The sequence below is a fragment of the Ascaphus truei genome, unplaced genomic scaffold (assembly GCF_040206685.1).
Source record: "Ascaphus truei isolate aAscTru1 unplaced genomic scaffold, aAscTru1.hap1 HAP1_SCAFFOLD_340, whole genome shotgun sequence".
In the NCBI taxonomy this organism is placed as follows: Eukaryota; Metazoa; Chordata; class Amphibia; order Anura; family Ascaphidae; genus Ascaphus; species Ascaphus truei.
In genome coordinates, this window is record NW_027456399.1 from 270,301 (window position 1) to 289,484 (window position 19,184).

The following is a 19,184-nucleotide window of genomic DNA, read 5'->3' on the forward strand; positions in this document are numbered from 1 at the left end:
GGGTAGGGACTGCGGTATAATTGGGGTACAGAAGGGGTTACGGGTAGGGACCGCGGTATAATTGGGGTACAGAAGGGGATACGGGTAGGGACAGCTGTATAATTGGGGTACAGAAGGGGATATGGGTAGGGACAGCTGTATAATTGGGGTACAGAAGGGGATACGGGTAGGGACCGCGGTATAATTGGGGTACAGAAGAGGATACGGGTAGGGAACGCGGTATAATTGGGGTACAGAAGGGGATACGGGTAGGGACCGCGGTATAATTGGGGTACAGAAGGGGATACGGGTAGGGACCGCGGTATAATTGGGGTACAGAAGGGGATACGGGTAGGGACAGCTGTATAATTGGGGTACAGAAGGGGATACGGGTAGGGACCGCGGTATAATTGGGGTACAGAGGGGATACGGGTAGGGACTGCGGTATAATTGGGGTACAGAAGGGGATACGGGTAGGGATCGCGGTATAATTGGGGTACAGAAGGGGGTACGGGTAGGGACAGCTGTATAATTGGGGTACAGAAGGGGATATGGGTAGGGACCGCGGTATAATTGGGGTACAGAAGGGGATACGGGTAGGGACCGCGGTATAATTGGGGTACAGAAGGGGATACGGGTGGGGACTGCGGTATAATTGGGGTACAGAAGGGGATACGGGTAGGGACCGCGGTATAATTGGGGTACAGAAGGGGATACGGGTAAGGACAGCTGTATAATTGGGGTACAGAAGGGGATATGGGTAGGGACCGCGGTATAATTGGGGTACAGAAGGGGATACGGGTAGGGACCGCGGTATAATTGGGGTACAGAAGGGGATACGGGTAGGGACCGCGGTATAATTGGGGTACAGAAGGGGATATGGGTAGGGACAGCTGTATAATTGGGGTACAGAAGGTGATACAGGTAGGTACAGCTGTATAATTGGGGTACAGAAGGGGATATGGGTAGGGACCGCGGTATAATTGGGGTACAGAAGGGGATACGGGTAGGGACCGCGGTATAATTGGGGTACAGAAGGGGATACGGGTGGGGACTGCGGTATAATTGGGGTACAGAAGGGGATACGGGTAGGGACCGCGGTATAATTGGGGTACAGAAGGGGGTACGGGTAGGGACCGCGGTATAATTGGGGTACAGAAGGGGATATGGGTAGGGACAGCTGTATAATTGGGGTACAGAAGGGGATACGGGTAGGGACCGCGGTATAATTGGGGTACAGAAGGGGATACGGGTGGGGACCGCGGTATAATTGGGGTACAGAAGGGGATACGGGTAGGGACCGCGGTATAATTGGGGTACAGAAGGGGATACGGGTAGGGACAGCTGTATAATTGGGGTACAGAAGGGGATACGGGTAGGGACCGCGGTATAATTGGGGTACAGAAGGGGATACGGGTAGGGACCGCGGTATAATTGGGGTACAGAAGGGGATACGGGTAGGGACCGCGGTATAATTGGGGTACAGAAGGGGATATGGGTAGGGACAGCTGTATAATTGGGGTACAGAAGGGGATACAGGTAGGGACAGCTGTATAATTGGGGTACAGAAGGGGATATGGGTAGGGACCGCGGTATAATTGGGGTACAGAAGGGGATACGGGTAGGGACCGCGGTATAATTGGGGTACAGAAGGGGATACGGGTAGGGACAGCTGTATAAATGGGGTACAGAAGGGGATACGGGTAGGGACCGCGGTATAATTGGGGTACAGAAGGGGATACGGGTAGGGACAGCTGTATAATTGGGGTACAGAAGGGGATATGGGTAGGGACAGCTGTATAATTGGGGTACAGAAGGGGATACGGGTAGGGACCGCGGTATAATTGGGGTACAGAAGGGGATACGGGTAATGACAGCTGTATAATTGGGGTACAGAAGGGGATACGGGTAGGGACCGCGGTATAATTGGGGTACAGAAGGGGATACGGGTGGGGGCCGCGGTATAATTGGGGTACAGAAGGGGATACGGGTAGGGACCGCGGTATAATTGGGGTACAGAAGGGGATACGGGTAGGGACCGCGGTATAATTGGGGTACATAAGGGGATATGGGTAGGGACCGCGGTATAATTGGGGTACAGAAGGGGATACGGGTAGGGACCGCGGTATAATTGGGGTACAGAAGGGAATATGGGTAGGGACTGCGGTATAATTGGGGTACAGAAGGGGTTACGGGTAGGGACCGCGGTATAATTGGGGTACAGAAGGGGATACGGGTAGGGACAGCTGTATAATTGGGGTACAGAAGGGGATATGGGTAGGGACAGCTGTATAATTGGGGTACAGAAGGGGATACGGGTAGGGACCGCGGTATAATTGGGGTACAGAAGAGGATACGGGTAGGGAACGCGGTATAATTGGGGTACAGAAGAGGATACGGGTAGGGAACGCGGTATAATTGGGGTACAGAAGGGGATACGGGTAGGGACCGCGGTATAATTGGGGTACAGAAGGGGATACGGGTAGGGACCGCGGTATAATTGGGGTACAGAAGGGGATACGGGTAGGGACCGCGGTATAATTGGGGTACAGAAGGGGATATGGGTAGGGACAGCTGTATAATTGGGGTACAGAAGGGGATACAGGTAGGGACAGCTGTATAATTGGGGTACAGAAGGGGATATGGGTAGGGACCGCGGTATAATTGGGGTACAGAAGGGGATACGGGTAGGGACCGCGGTTTAATTGGGGTACAGAAGGGGATACGGGTGGGGACTGCGGTATAATTGGGGTACAGAAGGGGATACGGGTAGAGACCGCGGTATAATTGGGGTACAGAAGGGGGTACAGGTAGGGACCGCGGTATAATTGGGGTACAGAAGGGGATATGGGTAGGGACAGCTGTATAATTGGGGTACAGAAGGGGATACGGGTAGGGACCGCGGTATAATTGGGGTACAGAAGGGGATACGGGTAGGGACCGCGGTATAATTGGGGTACAGAAGGGGATACGGGTAGGGACCGCGGTATAATTGGGGTACAGAAGGGGATACGGGTAGGGACCGCGGTATAATTGGGGTACAGAAGGGGATACGGGTAGGGACCGCGGTATAATTGGGGTACAGAAGGGGATACGGGTAGGGACCGCGGTATAATTGGGGTACAGAAGGGGATACAGGTAGGGACCGCGGTATAATTGGGGTACAGAAGGGGATATGGGTAGGGACCGCGGTATAATTGGGGTACAGAAGGGGATACGGGTAGGGACAGCTGTATAATTGGGGTACAGAAGGGGATACGGGTAGGGACCGCAGTATAATTGGGGTACAGAAGGGGATACGGGTGGGGACTGCGGTATAATTGGGGTACAGAAGGGGATACGGGTAGGGACAGCTGTATAATTGGGGTACAGAAGGGGATACGGGTAGGGACCGCAGTATAATTGGGGTACAGAAGGGGATACGGGTAGGGACCGCAGTATAATTGGGGTACAGAAGGGGATACGGGTAGGGACCGCGGTATAATTGGGGTACAGAAGGGGATACGGGTAGGGACAGCTGTATAATTGGGGTACAGAAGGGGGTACGGGTAGGGACCGCAGTATAATTGGGGTACAGAAGGGGATACGGGTAGGGACCGCGGTATAATTGGGGTACAGAAGGGGATACGGGTAGTGACCGCGGTATAATTGGGGTACAGATGGGGATACGGGTAGGGACCGCGGTATAATTGGGGTACAGAAGGGGATACGGGTAGGGACCGTGGTATAATTGGGGTACAGAAGGGGAGACGGGTAGGGACCGCGGTATAATTGGGGTACAGAAGGGGATACGGGTAGGGACCGCGGTATAATTGGGGTACAGAAGGGGATACGGGTAGGGACCGCGGTTAAGCGTTACAGCACATTGACATTCGCTTATTCACATAGGGAGCGTAACTTACTGAGCATCCATAGTCGTGGTGTTGTACAAAAACCGTATCCGTCAGTCACTCGGGATAGAGGGGGGGGGGGGGGCGGCATCCATGACGGATAAACACAGCCACTAACGTGGGGGGGGGGGGGGAAATGATCACAGTATTCTCAGAATTATACATTTGAAGCATCGCGAGCAAATGATTATATTCCATGTTTGTTAGAAGTTGCCGGTTTCTGGGGGTGACTTGTGCCCGCGTATCTTTAGTAGGGATTGTGCCTCATTGTGACCCTCCTTTTCCCATGATTCGACTCTCACACAGGGTTTGTACACAAGGTAGGACTTATTAGGGCGTTCAGGTGCGTCTCACAGTTCCAGGAAAGGCGCAGCTATACGAGAGGTTCGGCACGAGATGACTTCATACCGCGAGACACTTATTGCTGTGGGGAGAGGGGGAGGGGAAGGTTTACGCTAACATTCCTGACCCGGCAGCTTTGATTAGCCGGGCGATGCCGCGCCTAACCGCGCCTAACCGCGCCTAACCGCAACTACAAAGACCTCCTGAAATCCGAAGGTTTATACTTCCGCAGACGCACAGGGAGCACTTAAGGGTCGGAAGGTTTGGCTGTACACCCTTGCTTTTGTCTTCTTAGGCCTCGTCCAGGGTGGCTCTGACGGGCACGTGCGCTTGCACTGGCCGCACGCGCTTGCACTGGCCGCACGCGCTTGCACTGGCCGCACGCGCTTGCACTGGCCGCGATGAAACACATTGCTGCAATGTGTGTGGCAAGCGTGAGCCAGCGCCTGCGCATTCTCGGCGCTTAGCTGCTTGCGCATCATGTGAGCTGTCCGCCCAATGAGGGCAAACCAGCTCCGTGATGTCTTGGCAGCGCCCCCCCGACATGCCCCCCCCCCCCCCGACATGCCCCCCCTGCGCCCCCCTGACATGCTCCCCCCCCGCGCCCCCCGACATGCCCCCCCCCCCGCGCACCTAGCCGGCCACAAATTGCTCGACCGAGTAGGAGCGCATGACATCATCGCGCATGAGCGCCAGCGCGCTCCCGTCCTGGCCGCAGCCTTATGGATAAGAAAAGCTTTTGTACGTGGCTTTTGTACGTGGCTTTTGTACGTGGCTATACTCTTCTCCCCACAGCGATTTATTGCAGACAAACATTTTGACTGATGTGACTGACACCTAGCACAACGTTTTGGGGAACACTATTTTCCCTGCCCTGGACCTAAACTTAGGGCGCGTTCCCCTCTGAGATTCGCAATGCTAGAGACTCTCAACCTGAGATGCTTAATCCCGGGGGGGGGAACCCCTCTTGGGGGTCCGGTCAACACTTCAGACTGACCCGTTAAACAGAGGTTCTAACTGACCCTCCCCCCACCCCCCCCCCCCGCTGGGGTCCGGAGACTGGGCGTTTTCCCTTTGAAGACCCCCACCTCTGATAATCCCACCGAAAGGGGTTTTTAACCGGTTTTACCAAAATAAAAAAATGAAATTGTCTAACAGATTGCTTCAATAGTTTAAAAAAAAAAATAAAAAAATAGATGGCATCAACTGAACATGAGGATACCCCCAAAGCATCTGTGCACCCCCTTTATCCATATCCCGCCTGTAGAGAGACAGGGGGATTGGCCGGGTATTAAAGGGGGTGCACCCCCTTTATCCAGAACCCGCCTGTAGAGAGACAGGGGGATTGGCCAGGTATTAAAGGGGGTGCACCCCCTTTATCCAGTACCCGCCTGTAGAGAGACAGGGGGATTGGCCAGGTATTGAAGGGGGTGCACCCCCTTTATCCAGAACCCGCCTGTAGAGAGACAGGGGGATTGGCCAGGTATTGAAGGGGGTGCACCCCCTTTATCCAGAACCGCCAGGGGGATTTTTTTTATATATAACAAGGGGTCTCTTACTTTGTTAGGGGCCTGGGGCTCTGGCAAAAAGGCGTGCCAGCACTGGTGGGATCCTCACAGAGCTTTAGCCACTGGAGTCACGGCACCAAATTGTTGAGGAAAAACTGAGTTCCACACTTATTCTTTAGGTAAAGAAATCACGTCTAGAGACGTTATTACAACCGCTGAAGCAACGGAGCATTTATATACAAATCAAAACATTGCTGTCTGATTTTTCTCTGTGAGTGTCACGGCTCTCTCTGTGAGTGTCACGGCTCTCTCTGTGAGTGGCATGGCTCTCTGTGAGTGTCACGGCTCTCTCTGTGAGTGGCACGGCTCTCTGTGAGTGGCACGGCTCTCTCTTTGAGTGTCGCGGCTCTCTCTCTGTGAGTGGCATGGCTCTCTCTGTGAGTGGCACGGCTCTCTCTCTGTGAGTGGCACGGCTCTCTCTGTGAGTGGCACGGCTCTCTCTCTGTGAGTGGCACGGCTCTCTCTCTGTGAGTGTCACGGCTCTCTCTCTGTGAGTGGCACGGCTCTCTCTCTGTGAGTGTCACGGCTCTCTCTGTGAGTGTCACGGCTCTCTCTCTGTGAGTGGCATGGCTCTCTCTCTGTGAGTGGCACGGCTCTCTCTGTGAGTGGCACGGCTCTCTCTCTGTGAGTGTCACGGCTCTCTCTCTGTGAGTGGCACGGCTCTCTCTCTGTGAGTGTCACGGCTCTCTCTGTGAGTGTCACGGCTCTCTCTCTGTGAGTGTCATGGTTCTCTCTGTGAGTGGCACGGCTCTCTCTCTGTGAGTGTCACGGCTCTCTCTCTGTGAGTGGCACGGCTCTCTCTCTGTGAGTGGCATGGTTCTCTCTGTGAGTGGCACGGCTCTCTCTCTGTGAGTGGCACGGCTCTCTCTCTGTGAGTGGTATGGCTCTCTCTCTGTGAGTGTCACGGCTCTCTCTCTGTGAGTGGCACGGCTCTCTCTCTGTGAGTGGCATGGCTCTCTCTCTGTGAGTGGCACGGCTCTCTCTCTGTGAGTGGCACGGCTCTCTCTCTGTGAGTGGCACGGCTCTCTCTCTGTGAGTGGCACGGCTCTCTCTCTGTGAGTGGCACGGCTCTCTCTGTGAGTGGCACGTCTCTCTCTGTGAGTGGCACGGCTCTCTCTCTGTGAGTGTCACGGCTCTCTCTCTGTGAGTGGCACGGTTCTCTCTGTGAGTGGCACGGCTCTCTCTCTGTGAGTGGCACGGCTCTCTCTCTGTGAGTGTCATGGTTCTCTCTGTGAGTGGCACGGCTCTCTCTCTGTGAGTGGCACGGCTCTCTCTCTGTGAGTGTCATGGTTCTCTCTGTGAGTGTCACGGCTCTCTCTCTGTGAGTGGCACGGCTCTCTCTGTGAGTGGCACGTCTCTCTCTGTGAGTGTCACGGCTCTCTCTCTGTGAGTGTCACGGCTCTCTCTCTGTGAGTGTCACGGCTCTCTCTCTGTGAGTGTCACGGCTCTCTGTGAGTGTCACGCTCTCTCTGTGAGTGGCACGGCTCTCTCCCTGTGAGTGGCACGGCTCTCTCTCTGTGAGTGGCACGGCTCTCTCTCTGTGAGTGTCACGGCTCTCTCTCTGTGAGTGGCACGGCTCTCTCTCTGTGAGTGGCACGGCTCTCTCTCTGTGAGTGGCACGGCTCTCTCTCTGTGAGTGGCACGGCTCTCTCTCTGTGAGTGGCACGGCTCTCTCTCTGTGAGTGTCGCGGCTCTCTCTCTGTGAGTGTCACGGCTCTATCTCTGTGAGTGTCACGGCTCTCTCTCTGTGAGTGGCATGGCTCTCTCTGTGAGTGGCACGGCTCTCTCTCTGTGAGTGGCACGGCTCTCTCTGTGAGTGGCACGGCTCTCTCTCTGTGAGTGGCACGGCTCTCTCTCTGTGAGTGGCACGGCTCTCTCTGTGAGTGTCACGCTCTCTCTCTGTGAGTGGCACGGCTCTCTCTGTGAGTGGCACGTCTCTCTCTGTGAGTGTCGCGGCTCTCTCTCTGTGAGTGGCATGGCTCTCTCTCTGTGAGTGTCACGGCTCTCTCTCTGTGAGTGTCGCGGCTCTCTCTCCGTGAGTGTCACGGCTCTCTCTCTGTGAGTGTCACGGCTCTCTCTCTGTGAGTGTCACGGCTCTCTCTCTGTGAGTGTCACGGCTCTCTCTCTGTGAGTGTCACGGCTCTCTCTCTGTGAGTGGCACGGCTCTCTCTCTGTGAGTGTCACGGCTCTCTCTCTGTGAGTGGCACGGCTCTCTCTCTGTGTGAGTGTCACGGCTCTCTCTGTGTGAGTGTCACGGCTCTCTCTCTGTGAGTGTCACGGCTCTCTCTCTGTGAGTGTCACGGCTCTCTCTCTGTGAGTGGCACGGCTCTCTCTCTGTGAGTGGCACGGCTCTCTCTCTGTGAGTGGCACGGCTCTCTCTCTGTGAGTGGCACGGCTCTCTCTCTGTGTGAGTGTCACGGCTCTCTCTCTGTGAGTGGCACGGCTCTCTCTCTGTGAGTGGCACGGCTCTCTCTCTGTGAGTGGCACGGCTCTCTCTCTGTGAGTGTCACGGCTCTCTCTCTGTGAGTGGCACGGCTCTCTCTCTGTGAGTGGCACGGCTCTCTCTCTGTGTGAGTGTCACGGCTCTCTCTGTGAGTGTCACAGCTCTCTGTGAGTGGCACGGCTCTCTCTCTGTGAGTGGCACGGCTCTCTCTCTGTGTGAGTGTCACGGCTCTCTCTCTGTGAGTGGCACGGCTCTCTCTCTGTGAGTGGCACGGCTCTCTCTCTGTGAGTGGCACGGCTCTCTCTCTGTGAGTGGCACGGTTCTCTCTGTGAGTGGCACGGCTCTCTCTCTGTGAGTGGCACGGCTCTCTCTCTGTGAGTGGCACGGCTCTCTCTCTGTGAGTGTCACGGCTCTCTCTGTGTGAGTGTCACGGCTCTCTCTCTGTGAGTGTCACGGCTCTCTCTCTGTGAGTGTCACGGCTCTCTCTCTGTGAGTGTCACGGCTCTCTCTCTGTGAGTGGCACGGCTCTCTCTCTGTGAGTGGCACGGCTCTCTCTCTGTGAGTGGCACGGCTCTCTCTCTGTGAGTGGCACGGCTCTCTCTCTGTGAGTGTCAGAGCTTTCTCTCTCTGCGAGTGTCACGGCTCTCTGCGAGTGTCACTGCTCTCTCTGCGAGTGTCACTGCTCTCTCTGCGAGTGCCACTGCTCTCTCTGTGAGTGGCACGGCTCTCTCTCTGTGAGTGGCACGGCTCTCTCTCTGTGAGTGTCACGGCTCTCTCTCTGTGAGTGGCACGGCTCTCTCTCTGTGAGTGGCATGGCTCTCTCTCTGTGAGTGGCACGGCTCTCTCTCTGTGAGTGGCACGGGTCTCTCTGTGAGTGGCACGGCTCTCTGTGAGTGGCACGGCTCTCTCTCTCTGTGAGTGGCACGGCTCTCTCTCTGTGAGTGGCACGGCTCTCTGCGAGTGTCACGGCTCTCTCTCTGTGAGTGGCACGGCTCTCTCTCTGTGAGTGGCATGGCTCTCTCTGTGAGTGTCACGGCTCTCTCTCTGTGAGTGTCACGGCTCTCTCTCTGTGAGTGGCACGGCTCTCTCTCTGTGAGTGGCACGGCTCTCTGCGAGTGTCACGGCTCTCTCTCTGTGAGTGTCACGGCTCCCTGTGAGTGTCACGGCTCTCTCTCTGTGAGTGTCACGGCTCTCTGTGAGTGGCACGGCTCTCTGTGAGTGTCACGGCTCTCTGCGAGTGTCACGGCTCTCTGCGAGTGTCACGGCTCTCTCTCTGTGAGTGGCACGGCTTTTTGTGAGTGTCACGGCTCTCTGTGAGTGTCACGGCTCTCTGTGAGTGGCGCGGCTCTCTGTGAGTGTCACAGCTCTCTGTGAGTGTGACGGCTCTCTGTGTCACAACTCTCTGTGAGTGGCACGGCTCTCTGTGAGTGTCACAGCTCTCTGTGAGTGTCACAGCTCTCTGTGAGTGTCACAGCTCTCTGTGAGTGGCACGGCTCTCTGTGAGTGTCACGGCTCTCTGCGAGTGTCACGGCTCTCTGTGAGTGGCATGGCTCTCTCTGTGAGTGGCATGGCTCTCTCTGTGAGTGGCACGGCTCTCTGTGAGTGGCATGGCTCTCTCTCTGTGAGTGGCACAGCTCTCTCTGTGAGTGGCACGGCTCTCTGTGAGTGGCATGGCTCTCTCTCTGTGAGTGGCACGGCTCTCTCTCTGTGAGTGTCACAGCTCTCTGTGAGTGTCACGGCTCTCTGTGTCACAACTCTCTGTGAGTGTCACAGCTCTCTGCGAGTGTCACAGCTCTCTGTGAGTGTCACGGCTCTCTGTGTCACAACTCTCTGTGAGTGTCACAGCTCTCTGTGAGTGTCACGGCTCTCTGTGTCACAACTCTCTGTGAGTGGCACAGCTCTCTGTGAGTGTCACAGCTCTCTGCGAGTGTCACGGCTCTCTGCGAGTGTCACAGCTCTCTGTGTCACAACTCTCTGTGAGTGTCACAGCTCTCTGTGAGTGTCACGGCTCTCTGTGTCACTACTCTCTGTGAGTGTCACGGCTCTCTGTGTCACAGCTCTCTGTGAGTGTCACGGCTCTCTGTGAGTGTCACAGCTCTCTGTGAGTGGCACAGCTCTCTGTGAGTGTCACGGCTCTCTGTGAGTGGCACAGCTCTCTGTGAGTGTCACGGCTCTCTGTGTCACTACTCTCTGTGAGTGGCACAGCTCTCTGTGAGTGTCACGGCTCTCTGCGAGTGTCACGGCTCTCTCTCTGTGAGTGTCACAGCTCTCTGTGAGTGTCACAGCTCTCTGCGAGTGTCACGGCTCTCTGTGAGTGTCACGGCTCTCTGTGTCACGGCTCTCTGCGAGTGTCACGGCTCTCTGCGAGTGTCACGGCTCTCTGCGAGTGTCACGGCTCTCTGCGAGTGTCACGGCTCTCTGTGAGTGTCACAGCTCTCTGTGAGTGTCACAGCTCTCTGTGAGTGGCACGGCTCTCTGTGAGTGTCACGGCTCTCTGTGAGTGTCACGGCTCTCTGTGAGTGTCACGGCTCTCTGTGAGTGGCATGGATCTCTGCGAGTGTCACGGCTCTCTGTGTCATGGCTCTCTGCGAGTGTCACGGCTCTCTGTGAGTGTCACGGCTCTCTGTGAGTGTCACGGCTCTCTGTGTCACGGCTCTCTGCGAGTGTCACGGCTCTCTGTGAGTGTCACGGCTCTCTGTGAGTGTCACAGCTCTCTGTGAGTGTCACAGCTCTCTGTGAGTGTCACAGCTCTCTGTGAGTGTCACGGCTCTCTGTGAGTGGCATGGATCTCTGCGAGTGTCACGGCTCTCTCTGTGAGTGTCACAGCTCTCTGCGAGTGTCACGGCTCTCTGTGAGTGTCACGGCTCTCTCTCTGTGAGTGTCACAGCTCTCTGTGAGTGTCACAGCTCTCTGCGAGTGTCACGGCTCTCTGTGAGTGTCACGGCTCTCTGTGTCACAACTCTCTGTGAGTGTCACAGCTCTCTGCGAGTGTCACAGCTCTCTGCGAGTGTCACAGCTCTCTGCGAGTGTCACGGCTCTCTGTGAGTGTCACGGCTCTCTGTGAGTGTCACGGCTCTCTCTCTGTGAGTGTCACGGCTCTCTGTGAGTGTCACGGCTCTCTGCGAGTGTCACGGCTCTCTGTGTCACAACTCTCTGTGAGTGTCACAGCTCTCTGCGAGTGTCACAGCTCTCTGCGAGTGTCACAGCTCTCTGCGAGTGTCACGGCTTTCTGTGAGTGTCACGGCTCTCTGTGAGTGTCACAGCTCTCTGTGAGTGGCACGGCTCTCTGCGAGTGTCACGGCTCTCTGTGAGTGTCACGGCTCTCTCTCTGTGAGTGTCACGGCTCCCTGTGAGTGTCACGGCTCTCTCTGTGAGTGGCACGGCTCTCTGCGAGTGTCACGGCTCTCTGCGAGTGTCACGGCTCTCTGTGAGTGTCACGGCTCTCTCTCTGTGAGTGTCACGGCTCCCTGTGAGTGTCACGGCTCTCTCTCTGTGAGTGTCACAGCTCTCTGCGAGTGTCACGGCTCTCTGCGAGTGTCACGGCTCTCTGTGTCACAACTCTCTGCGAGTGTCACAGCTCTCTGCGAGTGTCACGGCTCTCTGTGTCACAACTCTCTGTGAGTGTCACGGCTCTCTGTGTCACAGCTCTCTGTGAGTGTCACGGCTCTCTGTGAGTGTCACAGCTCTCTGCGAGTGTCACGGCTCTCTGTGTCACAACTCTCTGTGAGTGTCACAACTCTCTGTGAGTGTCACGGCTCTCTGTGAGTGTCACGGCTCTCTGTGTCACAACTCTCTGTGAGTGTCACGGCTCTCTGTGAGTGTCACGGCTCTCTGTGAGTGTCACGGCTCTCTGTGAGTGTCACGGCTCTCTGTGAGTGTCACAGCTCTCTGTGAGTGTCATGGCTCTCTCTCTGTGAGTGTCACGGCTCTCTGTGAGTGTCACCGCTCTCTGTGTCACAACTCTCTGTGAGTGTCACGGCTCTCTGTGAGTGTCACGGCTCTCTGTGAGTGTCACAGCTCTCTGTGAGTGTCACGGCTCTCTCTCTGTGAGTGTCACGGCTCTCTGTGAGTGTCACGGCTCTCTGTGAGTGTCACGGCTCTCTGTGAGTGTCACGGCTCTCTGTGTCACAACTCTCTCTGAGTGCCACGGCTCTCTGTGTCACAACTCTCTGCGAGTGTCACAGCTCTCTGTGTCACAACTCTCTGTGAGTGTCACGGCTCTCTGTGTCACAGCTCTCTGTGAGTGTCACGGCTCTCTGTGAGTGTCACAGCTCTCTGCGAGTGTCACGGCTCTCTGTGAGTGTCACGGCTCTCTGTGAGTGTCACGGCTCTCTGTGTCACAACTCTCTGTGAGTGTCACAACTCTCTGTGAGTGTCACGGCTCTCTGTGAGTGTCACGGCTCTCTGTGTCACAACTCTCTGTGAGTGTCACGGCTCTCTGTGAGTGTCACAGCTCTCTGCGAGTGTCACGGCTCTCTGTGTCACAACTCTCTGTGAGTGTCACAACTCTCTGTGAGTGTCACGGCTCTCTGCGAGTGTCACAGCTCTCTGTGTCACAACTCTCTGTGAGTGTCACAACTCTCTGTATGTGTCACGGCTCTCTGTGAGTGTCACGGCTCTCTGTGTCACGGCTCTCTGTGTGTGTCACGGCTCTCTGTGAGTGTCACGGCTCTCTGTGTCACGGCTCTCTGTGTCACAACTCTCTGTGAGTGGCACGGCTCTCTGTGAGTGTCACGGCTCTCTGTGAGTGCCACGGCGGTCTCTGTGAGTGCCACGGCGTTCTCTGTGAGTGGCACGGCTCTCTCTCTGTGTGAGTGTCACGGCTCTCTCTCTGTGAGTGTCACGGCTCTCTCTCTGTGAGTGTCACGGCTCCCTGTGAGTGTCACGGCTCTCTCTCTGTGAGTGTCACAGCTCTCTGCGAGTGTCACGGCTCTCTGCGAGTGTCACAGCTCTCTGCGAGTGTCACGGCTCTCTGTGTCACAACTCTCTGCGAGTGTCACAGCTCTCTGCGAGTGTCACGGCTCTCTGTGTCACAACTCTCTGTGAGTGTCACGGCTCTCTGTGTCACAGCTCTCTGTGAGTGTCACGGCTCTCTGTGAGTGTCACAGCTCTCTGCGAGTGTCACGGCTCTCTGTGTCACAACTCTCTGTGAGTGTCACAGCTCTCTGTGAGTGTCACGGCTCTCTGTGTCACAGCTCTCTGTGAGTGTCACGGCTCTCTGCGAGTGTCACGGCTCTCTGTGTCACAACTCTCTGTGAGTGTCACAGCTCTCTGCGAGTGTCACAGCTCTCTGCGAGTGTCACAGCTCTCTGCGAGTGTCACGGCTTTCTGTGAGTGTCACGGCTCTCTGTGAGTGTCACAGCTCTCTGTGAGTGGCACGGCTCTCTGCGAGTGTCACGGCTCTCTGTGAGTGTCACGGCTCTCTCTCTGTGAGTGTCACGGCTCCCTGTGAGTGTCACGGCTCTCTCTGTGAGTGGCACGGCTCTCTGCGAGTGTCACGGCTCTCTGCGAGTGTCACGGCTCTCTGTGAGTGTCACGGCTCTCTCTCTGTGAGTGTCACGGCTCCCTGTGAGTGTCACGGCTCTCTCTCTGTGAGTGTCACAGCTCTCTGCGAGTGTCACGGCTCTCTGCGAGTGTCACGGCTCTCTGTGTCACAACTCTCTGCGAGTGTCACAGCTCTCTGCGAGTGTCACGGCTCTCTGTGTCACAACTCTCTGTGAGTGTCACGGCTCTCTGTGTCACAGCTCTCTGTGAGTGTCACGGCTCTCTGTGAGTGTCACAGCTCTCTGCGAGTGTCACGGCTCTCTGTGTCACAACTCTCTGTGAGTGTCACAACTCTCTGTGAGTGTCACGGCTCTCTGTGAGTGTCACGGCTCTCTGTGTCACAACTCTCTGTGAGTGTCACGGCTCTCTGTGAGTGTCACGGCTCTCTGTGAGTGTCACGGCTCTCTGTGAGTGTCACGGCTCTCTGTGAGTGTCACAGCTCTCTGTGAGTGTCATGGCTCTCTCTCTGTGAGTGTCACGGCTCTCTGTGAGTGTCACCGCTCTCTGTGTCACAACTCTCTGTGAGTGTCACGGCTCTCTGTGAGTGTCACGGCTCTCTGTGAGTGTCACAGCTCTCTGTGAGTGTCACGGCTCTCTCTCTGTGAGTGTCACGGCTCTCTGTGAGTGTCACGGCTCTCTGTGAGTGTCACGGCTCTCTGTGAGTGTCACGGCTCTCTGTGTCACAACTCTCTCTGAGTGCCACGGCTCTCTGTGTCACAACTCTCTGCGAGTGTCACAGCTCTCTGTGTCACAACTCTCTGTGAGTGTCACGGCTCTCTGTGTCACAGCTCTCTGTGAGTGTCACGGCTCTCTGTGAGTGTCACAGCTCTCTGCGAGTGTCACGGCTCTCTGTGAGTGTCACGGCTCTCTGTGAGTGTCACGGCTCTCTGTGTCACAACTCTCTGTGAGTGTCACAACTCTCTGTGAGTGTCACGGCTCTCTGTGAGTGTCACGGCTCTCTGTGTCACAACTCTCTGTGAGTGTCACGGCTCTCTGTGAGTGTCACAGCTCTCTGCGAGTGTCACGGCTCTCTGTGTCACAACTCTCTGTGAGTGTCACAACTCTCTGTGAGTGTCACGGCTCTCTGCGAGTGTCACAGCTCTCTGTGTCACAACTCTCTGTGAGTGTCACAACTCTCTGTATGTGTCACGGCTCTCTGTGAGTGTCACGGCTCTCTGTGTCACGGCTCTCTGTGTGTGTCACGGCTCTCTGTGAGTGTCACGGCTCTCTGTGTCACGGCTCTCTGTGTCACAACTCTCTGTGAGTGGCACGGCTCTCTGTGAGTGTCACGGCTCTCTGTGAGTGCCACGGCGGTCTCTGTGAGTGCCACGGCGTTCTCTGTGAGTGGCACGGCTCTCTCTCTGTGTGAGTGTCACGGCTCTCTCTCTGTGAGTGTCACGGCTCTCTCTCTGTGAGTGTCACGGCTCCCTGTGAGTGTCACGGCTCTCTCTCTGTGAGTGTCACAGCTCTCTGCGAGTGTCACGGCTCTCTGCGAGTGTCACAGCTCTCTGCGAGTGTCACGGCTCTCTGTGTCACAACTCTCTGCGAGTGTCACAGCTCTCTGCGAGTGTCACGGCTCTCTGTGTCACAACTCTCTGTGAGTGTCACGGCTCTCTGTGTCACAGCTCTCTGTGAGTGTCACGGCTCTCTGTGAGTGTCACAGCTCTCTGCGAGTGTCACGGCTCTCTGTGTCACAACTCTCTGTGAGTGTCACAGCTCTCTGTGAGTGTCACGGCTCTCTGTGTCACAACTCTCTGTGAGTGTCACAACTCTCTGTGAGTGTCACGGCTCTCTGTGAGTGTCACGGCTCTCTGTGTCACAACTCTCTGTGAGTGTCACAGCTCTCTGCGAGTGTCACGGCTCTCTGTGAGTGTCACGGCTCTCTGTGAGTGTCACGGCTCTCTGTGAGTGTCACGGCTCTCTCTCTGTGAGTGTCACGGCTCTCTGTGAGTGTCACGGCTCTCTGTGTCACAACTCTCTGTGAGTGTCACGGCTCTCTGTGAGTGTCACGGCTCTCTGTGAGTGTCACAGCTCTCTGTGAGTGTCACGGCTCTCTCTCTGTGAGTGTCACGGCTCTCTGTGAGTGTCACGGCTCTCTGTGTCACAACTCTCTGCGAGTGTCACAGCTCTCTGCGAGTGTCACGGCTCTCTGTGTCACAACTCTCTGTGAGTGTCACGGCTCTCTGTGTCACAGCTCTCTGTGAGTGTCACGGCTCTCTGTGAGTGTCACAGCTCTCTGCGAGTGTCACGGCTCTCTGTGAGTGTCACGGCTCTCTGTGAGTGTCACGGCTCTCTGTGTCACAACTCTCTGTGAGTGTCACAACTCTCTGTGAGTGTCACGGCTCTCTGTGAGTGTCACGGCTCTCTGTGTCACAACTCTCTGTGAGTGTCACGGCTCTCTGTGAGTGTCACAGCTCTCTGTGAGTGTCACGGCTCTCTGTGTCACAACTCTCTGTGAGTGTCACAACTCTCTGTGAGTGTCACGGCTCTCTGCGAGTGTCACAGCTCTCTGTGTCACAACTCTCTGTGAGTGTCACAACTCTCTGTGAGTGTCACAGCTCTCTGTGTCACAACTCTCTGTGAGTGTCACAACTCTCTGTGAGTGTCACAGCTCTCTGTGTCACAACTCTCTGTGAGTGTCACGGCTCCCTGTGTCACAACTCTCTGTGAGTGTCACAACTCTCTGTGAGTGTCACGGCTCTCTGCGAGTGTCACAGCTCTCTGTGTCACAACTCTCTGTGAGTGTCACAACTCTCTGTGAGTGTCACAGCTCTCTGTGTCACAACTCTCTGTGAGTGTCACAACTCTCTGTGAGTGTCACAGCTCTCTGTGTCACAACTCTCTGTGAGTGTCACGGCTCTCTGTGTCACGGCTCTCTGTGTGTGTCACGGATCTCTGTGAGTGTCACGGCTCTCTGTGTCACGGCTCTCTGTGTCACAACTCTCTGTGAGTGTCACGGCTCTCTGTGAGTGTCACAGCTCTCTGTCAGTGTCACGGCTCTCTGTGTCACAACTCTCTGTGAGTGGCACGGCGGTCTCTGTGAGTGTCACGGCTCTCTGTGAGTGCCACGGCGGTCTCTGTGAGTGCCACGGCATTCTCTGTGAGTGCCACGGCGTTCTCTGTGAGTGCCACGGCGTTCTCTGTGAGTGTCACAGCTCTCTGTGAGTGTCACGGCTCTCTCTCTGTGAGTGGCACGGTGGTCTCTGTGAGTGCCACGGCTCTCTCTCTGTGAGTGGCACGGTGGTCTCTGTGAGTGCCACGGCGTTCTCTGTGAGTGTCACAGCTCTCTGTGAGTGTCACGGCTCTCTCTCTGTGAGTGGCACGGTGGTCTCTGTGAGTGCCACGGCTCTCTGTGAGTGCCACGGCTCTCTGTGAGTGGCACAGCTCTCTGTGAGTGGCACGGCTCTCTGTGTCACAACTCTCTGTGAGTGTCACAGCTCTCTGTGAGTGTCACGGCTCTCTCTCTGTGAGTGCCACGATGGTCTCCGTGAGTGTCACGGCTCTCTGCGAGTGTTCTCTGCGAGTGTCACGGCTCTCTGTGAGTGTCACGGCTCTCTGTGTCACAACTCTCTGTGAGTGTCACAGCTCTCTGTGAGTGGCACAGCTCTCTGCGAGTGTCACAGCTCTCTGCGAGTGTCACGGCTCTCTCTGTGAGTGTCACGGCGTTCTCTGTGAGTGCCACGGCTCTCTGTGAGTGCCACGGCTCTCTGTGAGTGGCACAGCTCTCTGTGAGTGGCACGGCTCTCTGTGTCACAACTCTCTGTGAGTGTCACAGCTCTCTGTGAGTGTCACGGCTCTCTCTCTGTGAGTGCCACGATGGTCTCCGTGAGTGTCACGGCTCTCTGCGAGTGTTCTCTGCGAGTGTCACGGCTCTCTGTGAGTGTCACGGCTCTCTCTCTGTGAGTGGCACGGTGGTCTCTGTGAGTGCCACGGCTCTCTGTGAGTGCCACGGCTCTCTGTGAGTGGCACAGCTCTCTGTGAGTGGCACGGCTCTCTGTGTCACAACTCTCTGTGAGTGTCACAGCTCTCTGTGAGTGTCACGGCTCTCTCTCTGTGAGTGCCACGATGGTCTCCGTGAGTGTCACGGCTCTCTGCGAGTGTTCTCTGCGAGTGTCACGGCTCTCTGTGAGTGTCACGGCTCTCTGTGTCACAACTCTCTGTGAGTGTCACAGCTCTCTGTGAGTGGCACAGCTCTCTGCGAGTGTCACAGCTCTCTGCGAGTGTCACGGCTCTCTCTGTGAGTGTCACGGCGTTCTCTGTGAGTGCCACGGCTCTCTGTGAGTGCCACGGCTCTCTGTGAGTGGCACAGCTCTCTGTGAGTGGCACGGCTCTCTGTGTCACAACTCTCTGTGAGTGTCACAGCTCTCTGTGAGTGTCACGGCTCTCTCTCTGTGAGTGCCACGATGGTCTCCGTGAGTGTCACGGCTCTCTGCGAGTGTTCTCTGCGAGTGTCACGGCTCTCTGTGAGTGTCACGGCTCTCTGTGTCACAACTCTCTGTGAGTGTCACAGCTCTCTGTGAGTGGCACAGCTCTCTGCGAGTGTCACAGCTCTCTGCGAGTGTCACAGCTCTCTGTGAGTGTCACGGCGTTCTCTGTGAGTGCCACGGCGTTCTCTGTGAGTGCCACGGCCCGGGCTGACTCCTTGCCTGTCCCCTCTCCCTGCAGATGATAATGTCGGTGTTTGAGGGCTGCATGAAGGAGCGAGGGATCACCGAGAACGAGGCCTTCGACTGGGAAAAGGGAGGGACGGACATCCTGCACTCCGCCAGCACCGCGACGCCGCCACAGCAGAACACGCGCCAGACTGCCGCCATGTTTGGGTGAGTGATGACCGGGGACAGTGGGATGGGTGTCGGTGACAAAAAAATATTGGATGATAATTCCACTTGTTAGATTTTGTTTGTTTCTTACTTTATCACCCTGGGATAGGGGGGGGGAGGGAAAGGCACATAGCTCCCTTCTGTCTGTGTCACTGTGTCACCCTGCGGGGGGAGGGGGAGGCACATAGCTCCCTTCTGTCTGTGTCACTGTGTCACCCTGCGGGGGGAGGGACAGGCACATAGCTCCCTTCTGTCTGTGTCACTGTGTCACCCTGCGGGGGGAGGGACAGGCTCATAGCTCCCTTCTGTCTGTGTCACTGTGTCACCCTGCGGGGGGAGGGACAGACGCATAGCTCCCTTCTGTCTGTGTCACTGTGTCACCCTGCGGGGGGAGGGACAGACTAATAGCTCCCTTCTGTCTGTGTCACTGTGTCACCCTGCGGGGGGAGGGACAGGCACATAGCTCCCTTCTGTCTGTGTCACTGTGTCACCCTGCGGGGGGAGGGACAGGCACATAGCTCCCTTCTGTCTGTGTCACTGTGTCACCCTGCGGGGGGAGGGACAGTCTCATAGCTCCCTTCTGTCTGTGTCACCCTGC

General features: G+C 56.3%; 1 protein-coding gene across 1 annotated transcript in view; it reads left to right on the plus strand.

Moving 5' to 3' along the window:
* Positions 1-19,184, plus strand: part of TTBK1 (tau tubulin kinase 1) — a 358,558-nt gene that overhangs the window by 245,169 nt on the left and 94,205 nt on the right. The window contains exon 10 of the mRNA XM_075583603.1: positions 18,432-18,586. Within this exon, the coding sequence (XP_075439718.1) occupies positions 18,432-18,586 (155 nt within the window). The remainder of the gene's footprint in view (positions 1-18,431; positions 18,587-19,184) is intronic.